Source organism: Balaenoptera ricei, chromosome 16 (genome assembly GCF_028023285.1).
Source record: "Balaenoptera ricei isolate mBalRic1 chromosome 16, mBalRic1.hap2, whole genome shotgun sequence".
Classification (NCBI taxonomy): Eukaryota; Metazoa; Chordata; class Mammalia; order Artiodactyla; family Balaenopteridae; genus Balaenoptera; species Balaenoptera ricei.
In genome coordinates, this window is record NC_082654.1 from 89,600,830 (window position 1) to 89,614,970 (window position 14,141).

Sequence of the window (14,141 nt, forward strand, 5' to 3'; positions counted from 1 at the left end):
CGCCCATTGTCTCCATATCACAGGTATGTGACAACCACTAGGTGTCTACGCATCACAGGTATGGGTGAGCCCCAGCTCTCTCCCAATCACAGGTGTGCGACAGACACCAGCTCTCTCCCCATCACAGGTGAGTGATAGGCCCCAGCTTTTTCCCCATCACAGGTATGTGACAGCGCCCAGCTGATTCCGCATCACAGGAGCCTGACAGCCCCCAACTTTTTCCCCGTCACAGGTATGTGTCAGCTCCCAGCTTTCTCCACATCACAGGTATGTGAAACACACCAGCTGTCTCCACATCACAGGTATCTGACAGCCCCCAGGTCTCTCCCCATCACAGGTGTTTGACAGTCCCCATCTCTTTCCCCATCACAGGTGTGTGAAAGACCCCAGCTCTCTCCCCATTTCAGGTGAGCAAGAGATCCCAGCTCTCTCCCCATCACAGGTATATGAGAGCCCCCAATTTTCTCCGCATCACAGGACCATAACAGCCCCCAACTCTCTCCCCATCACATGTATATCACAACCCCCATTGTCTCCACATCACAGGGATATGACAACCACTAGCTGTCTCTGCATCATAGGTATGTGTGAGCCCCCGGCTCTCTCCCCATCCCTGGGAAGTGACAGCCCCCAGCTGTCTCCCACTCACAGCAGTGTGACAGCCCACAGCTGTCTTAGCATTACAAGTAAGGGACAATCCCCATCTCTCTCCCCATAACAGTGTGTGACAAACCCAAGCTCTCTCCCCATCACAGGTGTGTGACATTCCACAGCTCTCTCCCCATCACTGGTTAGTTACAGCCCCCAGCTCTCTCCCCATCACAGGTATGTGACAGCCCCCAGCTGTCTCCGCATCACAGGTGCCTGACAAACCCCAAGTCTCTCCTCATCACAGGTATGTGACAGCCCCCAGCTCTCTCCCCATCACAGGTGAGAGACAGCCCCCATCTCTCTCCTCATTACAGGTGAGTGACAGCCCCCAGCTCTCTCCCCATGACAGGTGAGTGGCGGCCCGTGCTCTACCCGTCACAGTTACGTGACAGCCCCCAGCTGTCTCAGCGTCACAGGTATGTGACAGTCCCCATCTCTCTCCCCATCAAAGCTGTGTGATAGCCCCCAGCTCTCTCCTCATCATAGGTGAGTGACAGACCGCAGCTTTCTCCCAATCACAGGTATGTGACAACTCCCATCTGTCTCCACATCACAGATGTCTGAGAGCACCCAACTTTCTCCCCATCACAGGTATGTGTTAGCCCTTAGCTGTCTCCGCATCACAGGTATGTGACAGCCCCCAGGTCTCTCCCCATCACAGGTGTTTGACAGTCCACATGTATTTCCCCATCACAGGTATGTGACAGCCCCCAGCTGTCTCCACATCACAGGTATGTGACAACGCCAAGCTCTCTCCTCGTCACAGGTGTGTGACCGTCCCCAGCTGTCTCCATATCACAGGTGCGTGACAAACCCCAGCTCTCTCCCCTTCACAGGTGGATGACAGCCCCCAGCTCTCTCCCCATCACAGTTGCGTGACGGCCCCCAGCGGTCTCCCCATCATAGGTGAGTGACAGCCCCCAGCTCTCTCCCCATCACAGGTATGTGAAAACCCCCAGCTCTCTCCGGGTCACAGGTGCCTGAGAGCCCCCAAATCTCTCCTAATAACAGGTATGTGACAGCCCCTAGCTGTCTCCACATCACTGGTATGTGACAGCCCTCAGCTATCTCTGAATCACAGGTGCCTGGCAGGCCACAACTCTCTCCCCGTTCCAGGTATGTGACGGCCACCACCTCTCTCCACATCACAGGTGAGTGACAGCTCCCATCTCTCTCCCCATTACAGTTCAGTGACAACCCCCAGCTCTCTCCCCATCACAGGTGAGTGACAGTCCCCATTTCTCTCCCTATCACAGGTGTGTAACAGCTCCAACTCTCTCCCCATCACAGGTGTGTGACAACCCCCAGCTGACTCCAACTCACAGATATGTGACAGTCCCCAGCTCTCTCCCCATCTCAGGTGCGTGACAGCCCCCTATTCTCTCCCCATCACAGGTATGTCACAGCCCCCAGCTGTCTCCCCATTATTGGTATGTGATAGACCACAGCTTTCTCCATATCACATTTATGTGACAACCCCAAACTCTCTCCCCATCACAGGGGTGTGACCGTCCCCAGCTGTCTCCATATCACAGGTGCTTGACAACGCCCAGCTCTCTCCCCTTCACAGGTGGATGACAGCCCCCAGCTCTCTCCCCATCACAGGTGAGTGACGGCCTCCGGCTGTCTCCCCATCACATGTATGTGACATCCCCCAGCTCTCTCTGCATGAAAGGTACCTGACAGCCCCCAACTCTCTCCCCATCACAGGTTTGTTACATGCGCCAGCTGTCTCCACATCACAGATATGTGAAAGACACCAGCTGTCTCCACATCACAGGTATGTGACAACCCCCATCTCTCTCCCCATCACAGTTGAGTGACAGCCCCAAGATCTCTCCACATCACAGGTGAGTGACATCCCCCAGCTCTCCCCCCATCAGAGGTATTTGACAGCCCCCAGCTGACACCGCATCACAGTTGCCTGACACTCCCCAACTCTCTCCCCATCAGAGGTGTGTGACCGACCCCATCTATCTCCATATCACAAGAGCGTGACAGCCCCAGCTCTCTCCCCATCACAGGTATGTGACCGTCCCCAGCTGTATCAGCATCACAGTTATGTGACAGTCCCCATCTCTCTCCCCATCACAGGTGTGTGACAGCACCCAGCTGTCTCCCCATCACAGGTGAGTGACGGCCCCAGCTCTCTCCCAATTACAGGTATGTGATAGCCCCCACCTATCTCCACATCACAGATATGTGACAGCCACCAGCTCTCTCCCCATCACAGGTGTGTGAGCGTCCCCAGCTGTCTCCATATCACAGGTGCGAGAAAGCTCCCAGCTCTCTCCCCTTCACAGGTGGGTGACAGCCCCATGTTCTCTCCCGATCACAGGTGAGTGACAGCCCCCAGCTCTCTCCCCATAACAGGTATGTGATGGCCCCAGCTGTCTCCCCATTACAGGTGCCTGACAACCCCCAACTCTCTCCCCATCACAAGTATGTGACAGCCCCCACCTATCTCCACATCACAGGTATGTGACAGCCACCAGATCTCTCCCCATCACAGGTGTGTGACATTCCCCATCACTCTCCCCATCACAGGTGTGTGATAGACCCCAGCTCTCTCCCCATCACAGGTGATTGACAGCCCCCGTCTCTCTACCCATCACAGGTGAGTAACAGCCCCCAGCTCTCTCCCCATCACAAGTGGGTGACAGCCCCAAGCTCTCTCCCCATCACAGGTATGTGACAGCCCCATCTCTCTCCCCATCACAGGTGTGTGAAAACCCACAGCTCTCTCGCCATCAAAGGTCAGTGACAGGCCGCAGCTCTCTCTGCATCACAGGTATGTGACAGCCCCCAGCTCTCTCCCCATCACATGTGTTTGACAGTCCCTATCTCTTTCCCCATCACAGGTGTGTGACAGCCCCCAGCTCTCTCCCCATCACAGGTGCCTGACAGCCCCCAGCACTCACCCCTTCAGATGTATGTGACAGTACCCAGCTCTCTCCCCATCACAGGTGTTTGCCAGTCCCCTACTCTCTCCCCATCACACGTATGTGACAGCCCCCAGCTCTCCCTCCATTACAGGCGAGTTACAGCCCCATGCTCTCTCCCCATCACAGGTGTGTGAGAGCCCTCAGCTGTCTCCCCATCACAGGTGAGTGACAGCCACCCGCTTTCTCCCCATCAAAGGTATTTGACAGCCCCATGCTGTCACCGCATAACAGTTGCCTGACAGCCCCCAACACTCTCTGCATCACAGGTGTGGGACCGTCCCCAGCTGTCTCCATATCACAGGTGCGTGACAGTCCCAGCTCTCTCCCCATCACATGTATGTGACAGCCCCCAGGTGTCTCAGCATTATAGGTATGTGACAGGCCCCAGTTCTCTCCCAATCAGAAGGGTTTGAGAGTCCCCATATATTTCCTCATCACAGTGAGTGACAGCCCTCAGCTCTCTCTACATTACAGATATGTGACAGTCCCCATCTCTCTCCCCATCACAGGTGTGTGACAGACGCCAGCTCTCTCCCCATCACACGTGAGTGACAGCCCCCGGCTCTCTCCCCATCACAGGTATGTGACAACTGCCAGCTGTCTACGCATCACAGGTGCCTGACAGCAACCAACTCTCTCCCCATCACAGGAATGTGAGAGCCCCCAGCTGTCTCCACATCACAGGTATGTGACAGCAACTAGCTGTCTCCGCATCACAGGTATGTGACAGCCCCCAGCTCTCTCTCCATCAGAGGTGTTTGACAGTCCCCATCTCTCTCCCCATCACAGGTGTGTGACAGCCCCCAGCTCTCCCCATGATAGTCATGTGACAACCCACATCTCTCTCCCCCTCACAGGTGCCTGGAAGCCCCCAACTCTCTCCCCATTACAGGTATTTGACAGTCCCCAGCTCTCTCCCCATCACAGGTGAGTGACAGTCCCCAGCTCTCTCCACAAAGCAGAGGAATGACAGCCCCCAGCACTCTCCCCATCACTGGTATGTGACAGCCACCATTGTCTCCACGTCACAGTTATTTGACAACAACTAGCAGTCTACGCATCATAGGGACCTCTGAGCCCCTGCCCTCTCCCCATCCCAGGTGTTAGACAGTCAACATCTCTCTCCCCATCACAGGTGTGTGACAGGACCCAGCTCTCTCCCCATCACAGGTGATGGACGGCCCCAGGCTGTCTCCCCATCACATGTATGTGACAGCGCCAAGCTGTCTCCGCATCACAGGTGCCCGACAGCCCTCAACTCTCCCCCGTCAAAGGTATGTGACAGCCCCCACCTGTCTCCACATTACAGGTATGTGTCAGACCCCAGCTCTGTCCCCATCACAGGTATTTGACAGATCCCATCACTCTCCCCATCACTGGTGTGTGACAGCCCCCAGCTATCTCCCCATCACAGGTGTTTGACAGTCCCCTTCTCTCTCCCCATCACAGGTGTGTGAAAGCCCACAGCTCTCTCGCCATCAAAGGTCAGTGACAGCCCCCAGCTCTCTACCCATCACAGGTATCTGACAGCCCCCAGCTGTCTACGCATCACAGGAGCCTGACCGCCCCCAACTCTCTCCCCATCACAGGTATGTGACAACCCGTAGCTTTCTCCCCATAACAGGTATGTGACAGCCCCCACCTGTCTCCACATCACAGGTATGTGACAGCCCCCGTTTCTCTCCCCATCACAGGTGTTTGACAATCCCCATTGCCTTCCCCATCACAGGTGTGTGACAGCCCCCAGCCCTCTCCCCATTACAGGTGAGTAACAGCCCACAGGTCTCTCCCCATCACAGGTGATTTTAAGCCCCCAGCTCTCTCCCCATCACAGGTATGTGACAGCCCCCAGGTGTCTCCACATCATAGATGCCCGACAGCCCCAACCTTCTCCCCATCACAGGTATGTGACAGCCCCCAGCTGTCTCCGCATCACAGGTGCCTGACAGCCCCCAACTCTCTCCCCATCACAGGTATGTGACAGGCCCCAGTATCTCCACATCACAGGTATGAAACAGCCACCAGCTCTCTCCGCATCACAGGTATGTGACAGCCCCCAGCTCTCTCCCCATCATAGGTGTTTGACAGTCCCCAGGTCTCTACCCATCACAGCTGTGTGACAGCCCCCAGCTCTCTCCCCATCACAGGTGAGTGACAGCCCCCAGCTGTCTCCGCATCACAGGTATGTGACAGCCCCCAGCTCTCTCCGTATCACAGGTGCCTGACAGCCCCCAACTCTCTCCCCATCATAGGTATGTGACAGCCCCCAGCTGTCTCCCCATCAAAGGTATGTGACAGGCCCAATCTGTCTCCACGTCACAGGTCCCTGACAGCCCCCAACTTTCTCCCCATCACAGGTATGTGACAGCCCCCAGCTGTCTCCACATCACAGGTGTGTGACCGTCCCCAGCTGTCTCCATATCACAGGTGTGTGACAGCCCCCAGCCCTCTCCCCTTCTCATTTGGGTGACAGCCCTCAGCTCTCTACCCATCACTGGTATGTGACAACCCCAAGCTGTCTCCACATCACAGGTGCGTGACAGCCCTCAGCTCTCTCCCCATCACAGGTAGGTGGCAGTCCCCATCTCTCTCCCCATCACAGGTGACTCACAGCCCCCACCTCTCTCCCCATCACAGGTGAGTCACAGCCCCCAGCTGTCTCCCAATCACAGGTATGTGACAGCCCCCAGCTGTCTCTGCACCACAGGTGCCTGACAGCCCCCAACTCTCTCCCTATCACAGGTATGTGACAGCCCCCAGTCGTCTCTACATCACAGGTATGTGACTGCCCCCAACTGTCTCCCCATCACAGGTATGTCACAGCCCCCAGCTGTCTTCCCATCACAGGGGTGTGACAGCCCCCAGCTCTCTCCCTATCACAGGTGTGTGACAGCCCCCCTTCTCTTCTGGCCACCACTCCCCCATTTGGCCACAACCTCCTCCTTCCCGATTCCCCACAAAATCCTCACATCTATTCTCTTTACCCTGGGACCCAAACTTCCCCAATGTAAGGCATAGTCACAGCCAAGCCTTGTTCTCGAGAACAGAGGCTTCGCCTGGCTGCTAAGCTCCGTGCTCTTCTACAGAACATATCTTCCATGGATTCTGTCTCTACATCGCTTTGTGTCCTTGATCCTGTCACTAGATCCCTTAGGATCTCAGACCGCTGTCCTACAAAACTAGACCAGACCCAATGCCCTCTAAAGCCCCTTCTATTTCTGAGACCATGATTCTATGTGTTTTCTCCACAGTAGTCTCCCCTGGTCCTCTCTGTGACCCTTTTGTGTACCGTGTGAAGGTTCAGGGTCATACAGGTGTTCTGTTGTTCCTCCCTCTGCATCTTCAGGTGAGGCCACACACCTGTGTCTTGTCGACACCTCCCCCGAAAGGTTTCCCTGTCTTTGTCCTCTCCTATATGAAGGTCATGAATGAATCACCAATCCCCAAATTCCCTGGCAAATGCCGGTGCTATCAGACAGAGCCTGTGAAAACAGCCTAAATCAAGCCTGTGCTTTGCAGAAGAGATTTCCGACTTAACCATGCAGATTGCAGAAATGAGCAAGAATCTTCAGGAATTGGAGAAGACCAGGAAGCGAGTGCAGCAAGAAAAGTCAGACCTCCAGGCTGCCCTGGAAGAGGTGGAGGCACGTGTCTGAGATGTGAAGGAGGGCGGGGCGCTGAGGAAGGGGACTAGACCACCCCCAGGGGCCCTTCCTGCAGGAGGCACTGGGGCTCCAATGGGAAGAATCCAGCCCCACCCCCGCCCTGGGGGGGGACCAGCTGCTCTCTGCTGCCTCGCCTCATGAGTGTTCTCTAGTCCATCGTATTTCTCCTATTGAATAAATAAACTTGTTCATTATGTCCTCAACGTCTTCCTCTCAGAAAGCAAGAACTCAATCACCAAACATCCTGAGAGCCAGCTCAGAATCCCTTAGTTTTAACAGAGAGTTATACACGGTCATCTTTGGCTGCTGGGAATTCTGTGTGGTCCAAAGAGTGCAGGATCCTGATGCAATCCCCAGCTTTGGCCAGTGAGGGGCGGATGCTTAAGAGGGTCTAGGGAAATTTGCAATATGCAGGATAACAGGAGAGCAATTCCTCTGTCTTTCTCTGTCTTTTTTGAGCAGAGGTTGGCTCCTGACTTATGGTCACTATTTAAAAAGACACAGTAATCAAAATTTTTATTAATTGAAAACGATGCTCTGTCCTTCTCAAGACATAAAATTGTTAACAACAAAGCTTCAATTCTAGTTTCATTACTAGTAACAATTTGGGAGCAAACTGTTTGACCTTTTTGAGTACTGTTCTATTTATTTGTAAAATGAGCCTAATAATACCCTTTTTATCCTAATGGGGATGAAAAACCTCATTCAAGAAGGTGGCTGCCCCCAGCAATCCCAATCACTCCTTTACTTTTATCAGGGTTCCTTGAAGCATGAAGAGGGCAAGATTTTGCGTGTCCAGCTAGAGTTGAACCAGCTGAAATCTGAGCTTGACCACAAGATCACTGAGAAGGAAGAAGAAATCGAGCAGCTGAAAAGAAAGAGCCAGCGGGCAGCAAAGGCCATGCAAAGCGTGCTGGATGCTGAGATCTGGAGCCGGAATGTTGCTCTGAGGCTGAAGAAGAAGATGGAGAGAGACCTCAGTGGGATGGAGATTCAGCTGGGCCACTCCAACCGCCAGGTGGCAGAGACCCAGAAACACCTGTGCTCAGTCCAGAGCCAGCTCAAGGTGAGTGCACGGCCCCTGGAGGACCTGGCGGGACCTCAGCCTGCCCTGGGCTCCGGTCTCACCCCTGGTTTCTCGTGAAGGACTCCCAGCTGCATCTGGATGACGCCCTGAGGAGCAGCGAGGACCTCAAGGAGCAGCTGGCCCTCGTGGAGCGCAGGAATGGCCTCTTGCTGGAGGAGCCGGAGGAGAGGAAGGTGGCCCTGGCGCGGACGGAGCGCACCCGCAAGCTGGCGGAGCACGAGCTGCTGGAGGCCAGCGACCGCGTGCAGCTCCTTCACTCCCACGTGTGTCCGTCCTCACTCCACTCTGGGTCCACCCTGGAGGCAGGCAGGACCCAGGCTTGATGGAGAGGAGTTCCCACCGCTCCTTCCAGGCTAGCGGTCAAGACAAACTTTCATTAGGCCTAGTTCTTGGAATAACTTGGTCTCTAGATGGACAGATTGCTGAGCTTTTATCTGAAGATAAAAGATCATGGGGAAATCAGAGCAAGGCATGACAAATTATTGCATAAAAGGGCTGGAAAAGGCTTCACAGAGGCAGTAACATTTAAGCTGCAAGCTTAGAAAATTAGGATTGTCTTTTGAAATAATTACTTTCAGGAAAGTTCAAGAATTCCTTGTTTCATTTCTTATTTTTTTGGACCACACCACATGGCATACGGGATCTTAGTTCCCCAACCAGAGATTGAACCCGCGCCCCGCGCGGTGGAAACACAAAGCCCTAATCACTGGACTGCCAGGGAATTCCCCCAAAATTCCTTGCTTTAAAAACTATTTTTTGAATTAGCCAAAAACTAGAAGAATACCAACCATATTGTTAGCATTTTGGGATCTCCTATTCTAGGCTCTTGTGTCTATACATAAATATGATATTTTTTGTAAACGTGATCAATCCTTTTGCAACTTTTTTTCATTTAACAACGTCTTGTGAACATATTTCTATATTTTAAAATAGTTTTCTATGATACAGTTTTTTAATGGCAGAAAAGCAGTCCATTTTAGTTGTGTATTATGGCACATTTATTTAATCAGTCTTCTACGGTTGGATATTTTTAGACTGTTCCCAATAAAAATTTTTATGATTAGAAGATTGTATGACTAACTTCTTCATAACTAAATTTTCACATATATCCATGATTACTATTTCCTTAATATTCCTAAAAGTCAGTAACTTCCTGGAAGTATATATTCATGGTCAAAACAGCAAAGAAATTTATGATATGTTGTAAATTGGTCTTTAACAAAGTTGTCCCAATTTTTACTCCCGTGGGGAAAATAAGTGAGAGTGCTTAGCTATTATTATTTTTTTTTTAATCTTCACCGAGTTTATGGTTGAAAATGCCTCATTTTAAAAATTCTTATTTCTTTGATTACTAATGAGGTGGAACATTTTGTCGTATTTGTTGGCTATTTGTATTTCTTCTGGTGTGTCTTAGCTATTTGTACTTTTGCCCTTTTTTCGTAATGATTTGTCTTTTTTACATATTAAGGAAGGAACTATTTTTTCAGTAATGCACATTGCAAATGTTTCCTCGTTTGTCATCATCCTAACAACTCTGTACAATGTTTTGATCATGAGAATTATTTTTCATTTCACATAGTTATGTCAACCATTTCCTTGTTCCAGCACCTTTAACTAAATAATTTATCCTTCCTCAAATATTTGAATGTCCACATTTATCATTTACTCAATTCTTTTATGTACAATTCTCGGGCCTGTTTTGGGATATCTGTCTATCAAAAATGAAAGTCTCTTTAATTTTTTTTCACCTGTGTGAAAAATAAGAAATGGAACGTTCTCGAGCTTGACTTCTTTCCCCACCCAACCCTCTCCCTTCCGATCGTTGTAAGTGTCCAAATGTAGCCCGAACCTCTTATCTAATTTTTCTTGTAGAACACGTGCCTGATAAATACCAAGAAAAAACTGGAAGCTGACATAGCCCAATGCCAGGCAGAGGTGGAGAAGTCTATCCAGGAGTCCAAAAATGCAGAGGAGAAGGCCAAGAAGGATGTCACGGATGTGCGCTCCATTCTTTCTTATCAGAGATGCTGTCTGGAGATAAGAAAGGGGCTTCTACGCCGCCCCTTTGGGACCTGCAAGTAGGTTTCCTCTCCTCACCCCTGCATTCAGTCAGTGGTGGCTTCCCGGAGAGACGGAAGGAGACGGAGCCTCAGCAGAGGCAAAGTGGGAGGGGAACCATGCAGCATCAGCGGTGGCTGCGGCAAGGAGGAAAGCATCAGCGTGCCTAGTACCAGCCTCACAGCACCCTCCGTGTGCCCGCATAGGAGGGGTGGGTGGCCCACTGATGCCTCTTGTGAACTTAACCAGGCGGCCATTATGGCCGAGGAGCTGACAGAGAAGGAGCAGGACACCAGCGCCCACCTGGAGCGGATGAAGAAGAACCTGGAGCAGACGGTGAAGGACCTGCAGCACCGCCTGGACGAGGCTGAGCAGCTGGCCCTGAAGGGTGGCAAGAAGCACATCCAGAAGCTGGAGGCCAGGGTGGGTCTCTCAATCTCTCTGAATCCGGAAAGTGAAAACGGCACTCCCCGATCCTTCTCTCTTCTTGTATATTGACTCCCATCCTTATCCTGTGGCTGGGGACAGCCACCCAATATCGTCAGTAGGTCCTGAGGTAATTAACATCCCCCAAGACTGACTATATAAGTATCTTTCTTGATTGTAGGTACGTGAGCTTGAAGGAGAGGTAGGTTGAAAGTGAGCAGAAACGTAATGCTGAGGCTGTTAAAGGTTTGCGGAAACACGAGAGAAGAGTAAAGGAACTCACCTACCAGGTAAGGGGAAGAGCTTTCTAGAATATCCAGACTTCCTGCACAAAGGGAAATTGAAAACCTGGTGACTATGTGGTACTCACAAACAGCTACATGTTAACTCGATATACATAAGGGGCAAATGACACAATCACCTATCACAGACCCTTTCCTAAGCTAGGAAAATCAGGAAGGCCTTTAGAAAATCGTGTAAGTGAGGAAAGAATACAGGTTTCAAAGACAGATAAACTGGTATTAGTCCTAGTTTGGCCTCTTACTTTTTAAACTCGGATAGGTTACCTAACACTCTCAACCTTAATTCATCACCTGTAAAATAGAATAAAAACATCTACTCACCAGAGTAGGGAGGTAAGGATTAGAGACATGTATAACTCTCCAATATAGTGCCTGCGCACAGTGGACATTTAACAAGAGTGGCTACTGTTAATACTATGAAGGAAGCCTCAGAGTTGACCACATTTACCCCAGGCCCACCTGCCATCATATCAAAGTGATTTACTTCACCACCTGTAGTGGGTTGATTTTGTTGGATTCAATGCAGACCATTTTTTTCAAACTTCCAGACTGAGGAAGACCGCAAGAATGTTCTCAGGCTGCAAGACCTGGTAGATAAATTACAGGCAAAGGTGAAATCATACAAGAGACAAGCTGAGGAGGCTGTAAGTATCTTTAAGCCCTTGAGGGAAGAAGAAAACTTCGTTGGGGGTAGAAAGTATATTAAGAGAATGTGTTAATGAGAAAGAAAGAGACCAAGTAAGAATATGTCATTCTTATTTTAAGAGAGAGGATATAAATATGAATTTACCCCCAAATCCTAATTATAGAATAAGACCTCAAGACGAGATATTTTTATTATTAAGCAATTTGTAGGGGTTGGGGGAAAAAAAGAAAATTCCAAATAACCCACCTTACTTGATAGCTGCAAAGAATATCCAGCAGAAAATCTAACACCATGATAAATATCCCTCTCCCTCTAGAAATGCGCAAAATCAATTGTTCCCAAAAGCCAAACAGAAATCTTTTACCCCAGCTGACTCCTTCCCTCACTACCACTGTCATCAGCAGGGACTTATCCCTGCACATTCGCTGTAGCAAATTAGGATGTGTTGGGAGATTCTCCAGCTTCACTTTTCCTGGTTGTTCCCCACTCTTCCAGACACAATGTAGTGGGTAAGAGGTAAGAAAAGGGAACACGAAAGGGAGAGGCACGAATGGTAGTAAGTGCAACCAACAAAGGGCATACTTTCTTCCTATCCCCATCCCCCCACCCGCAGCGTCTCTGTATACCAGAGTCAAAATATATGGCAAAAACACTTCAACTGGGATTTTCCCAAAGTCAGAATTTGACCTTACATTTACTGTCTAACCTCTGTGAGCAAGCGCACATGGGTCTCTTCCTCCTTTCCACTCAGTCCATACATCGTAAATAGACTGCACGTATACATGGGTTTGACATAATGAGCTCGTCTCTTCCATTTCAAAACTATTTCTTCTTTCATTCTTTAGAGTAAAAAATGTAACTGAAGTTACAAGTTCTGTCTGGATTTGAAATCAGATATGACAAACAAACCGTAAGAAGGAAATATCTGAGTTGAGGAAATAATCCTGTTTGTGACAAGTGCAATGAGAACCACAAAGTCTAACTCTCACAACTTTATTCTTAGGAGGAACAATCCAATGCTAATCTTGCCAAATTCCGCAAGCTCCAGCACGAGCTGGAGGAGGCCGAGGAACGGGCTGACATTGCCGAGTCCCAGGTCAACAAGCTGCGGGTGAAGAGCCGGGAGATTCACACACAAGTCAGTGCAGAGTGAACACATCTGCCTGATGCTGCCAAGGGGCTGAAGAAATGCACAAAATGTGCCATTTTGGGTCACTTGCTTTGTGATGTTTTTCTCCTCATGTTGAATAAATAAAAACTACAGTGAACTGATAAACTGAACCAGACTCATTTACTTCCAAAATTACTTATTCTCAAACACAGTTCTCACCTAGCTATTATTATTCTAACATTATATATGGCTTTGTGGAACATTCAATATCTGTACCTCCCTCACCACCCCGCATCCCCTTTCCCATCTCCAGCTCCACCACACACACACACACACAATTATCTTTTACTGGACTTAATTTTATTAAGTCTCTCTAGACTGTTACAAATGACTAAGGAAACCACTCACTGAGGTTACGCCTTCAGACAGGACACACTCATGCACCCACTCCGCAGGTGGTTACTGAGCATCTACTATGCGCCGGGCCCTGCTCTCAGTACTATGGGAATAGCAGTGAACAAAGCATAGTTCCCTCCCTCTGGGAACTTATATTCTGCAAGGAAAGAAAGGCAGTCAACAGATAAGAAGCTGTGTCTACTATAGTTAAAATAGTTAATCAACAAGAACCTAGTGTATAGCACAGGTAACTCGGCTCAGTATTCTGTAATAACCTAAACGGGAAAAGAATTTGAAAAAGAATGGATACTTGTATGGGTATAAGTGAATCACTCTGATGTACACCTGTAACTAACACATCATTGTTAATCAACTATACTCCAACATAAAATTTTTGTAAAAAGATCTACAAAAAAAATAAGAAGCTGCGTAATGTGTCAGGTAAGTGCTCATGAGAAATAAAAAAAGTAAGAGGGAGGCAGTTAGTACTATGTAGAGAAGAGTCAAGCAAGGCCTCTCTAAGAAAAACACATTTGAGCTGAGACCTGAAGGAAGCAAGAGTATTCCAGGCAGAGGGAACAAAAGAAAATGCAAAGGCCCTGAGGCAGGGGCAGTTTGGCATGGCCCAGGGACAGGAAGGAGGCCAGCAGGGCTAGAGGAGAATGAGCAAGATAGTCACGGCATAAGAGAGGAACCTGGGACCCCAGGGATCATGTAGGGCTTCAGGGCCACCTGAGGACTTTTTTCTTCACTCAGAGTGAGATGGGAAGTCTTTGGAGTGTTTTGAGCAGAGGAGTGATATTAACACACATTTTAAAAGAATCACTCTGGGGACTTCCCTGGTGGCGCAGTGG

General features: G+C 49.9%; 1 protein-coding gene across 1 annotated transcript; it reads left to right on the forward strand.

Annotated features, from left to right (window-relative positions):
* Positions 1–5,465: 5,465 nt before the first annotated feature.
* Positions 5,466–13,056, forward strand: LOC132350469 (myosin-8-like). Its single transcript, XM_059899654.1, is given in 10 exon segments — positions 5,466–5,499; positions 7,116–7,240; positions 8,019–8,327; positions 8,408–8,611; positions 10,221–10,346; positions 10,656–10,829; positions 11,014–11,034; positions 11,036–11,122; positions 11,683–11,778; positions 12,784–13,056. Coding segments are annotated over 10 exon segments (1,326 nt in total). The 3' UTR covers positions 12,934–13,056.
* Positions 13,057–14,141: the final 1,085 nt, after the last annotated feature.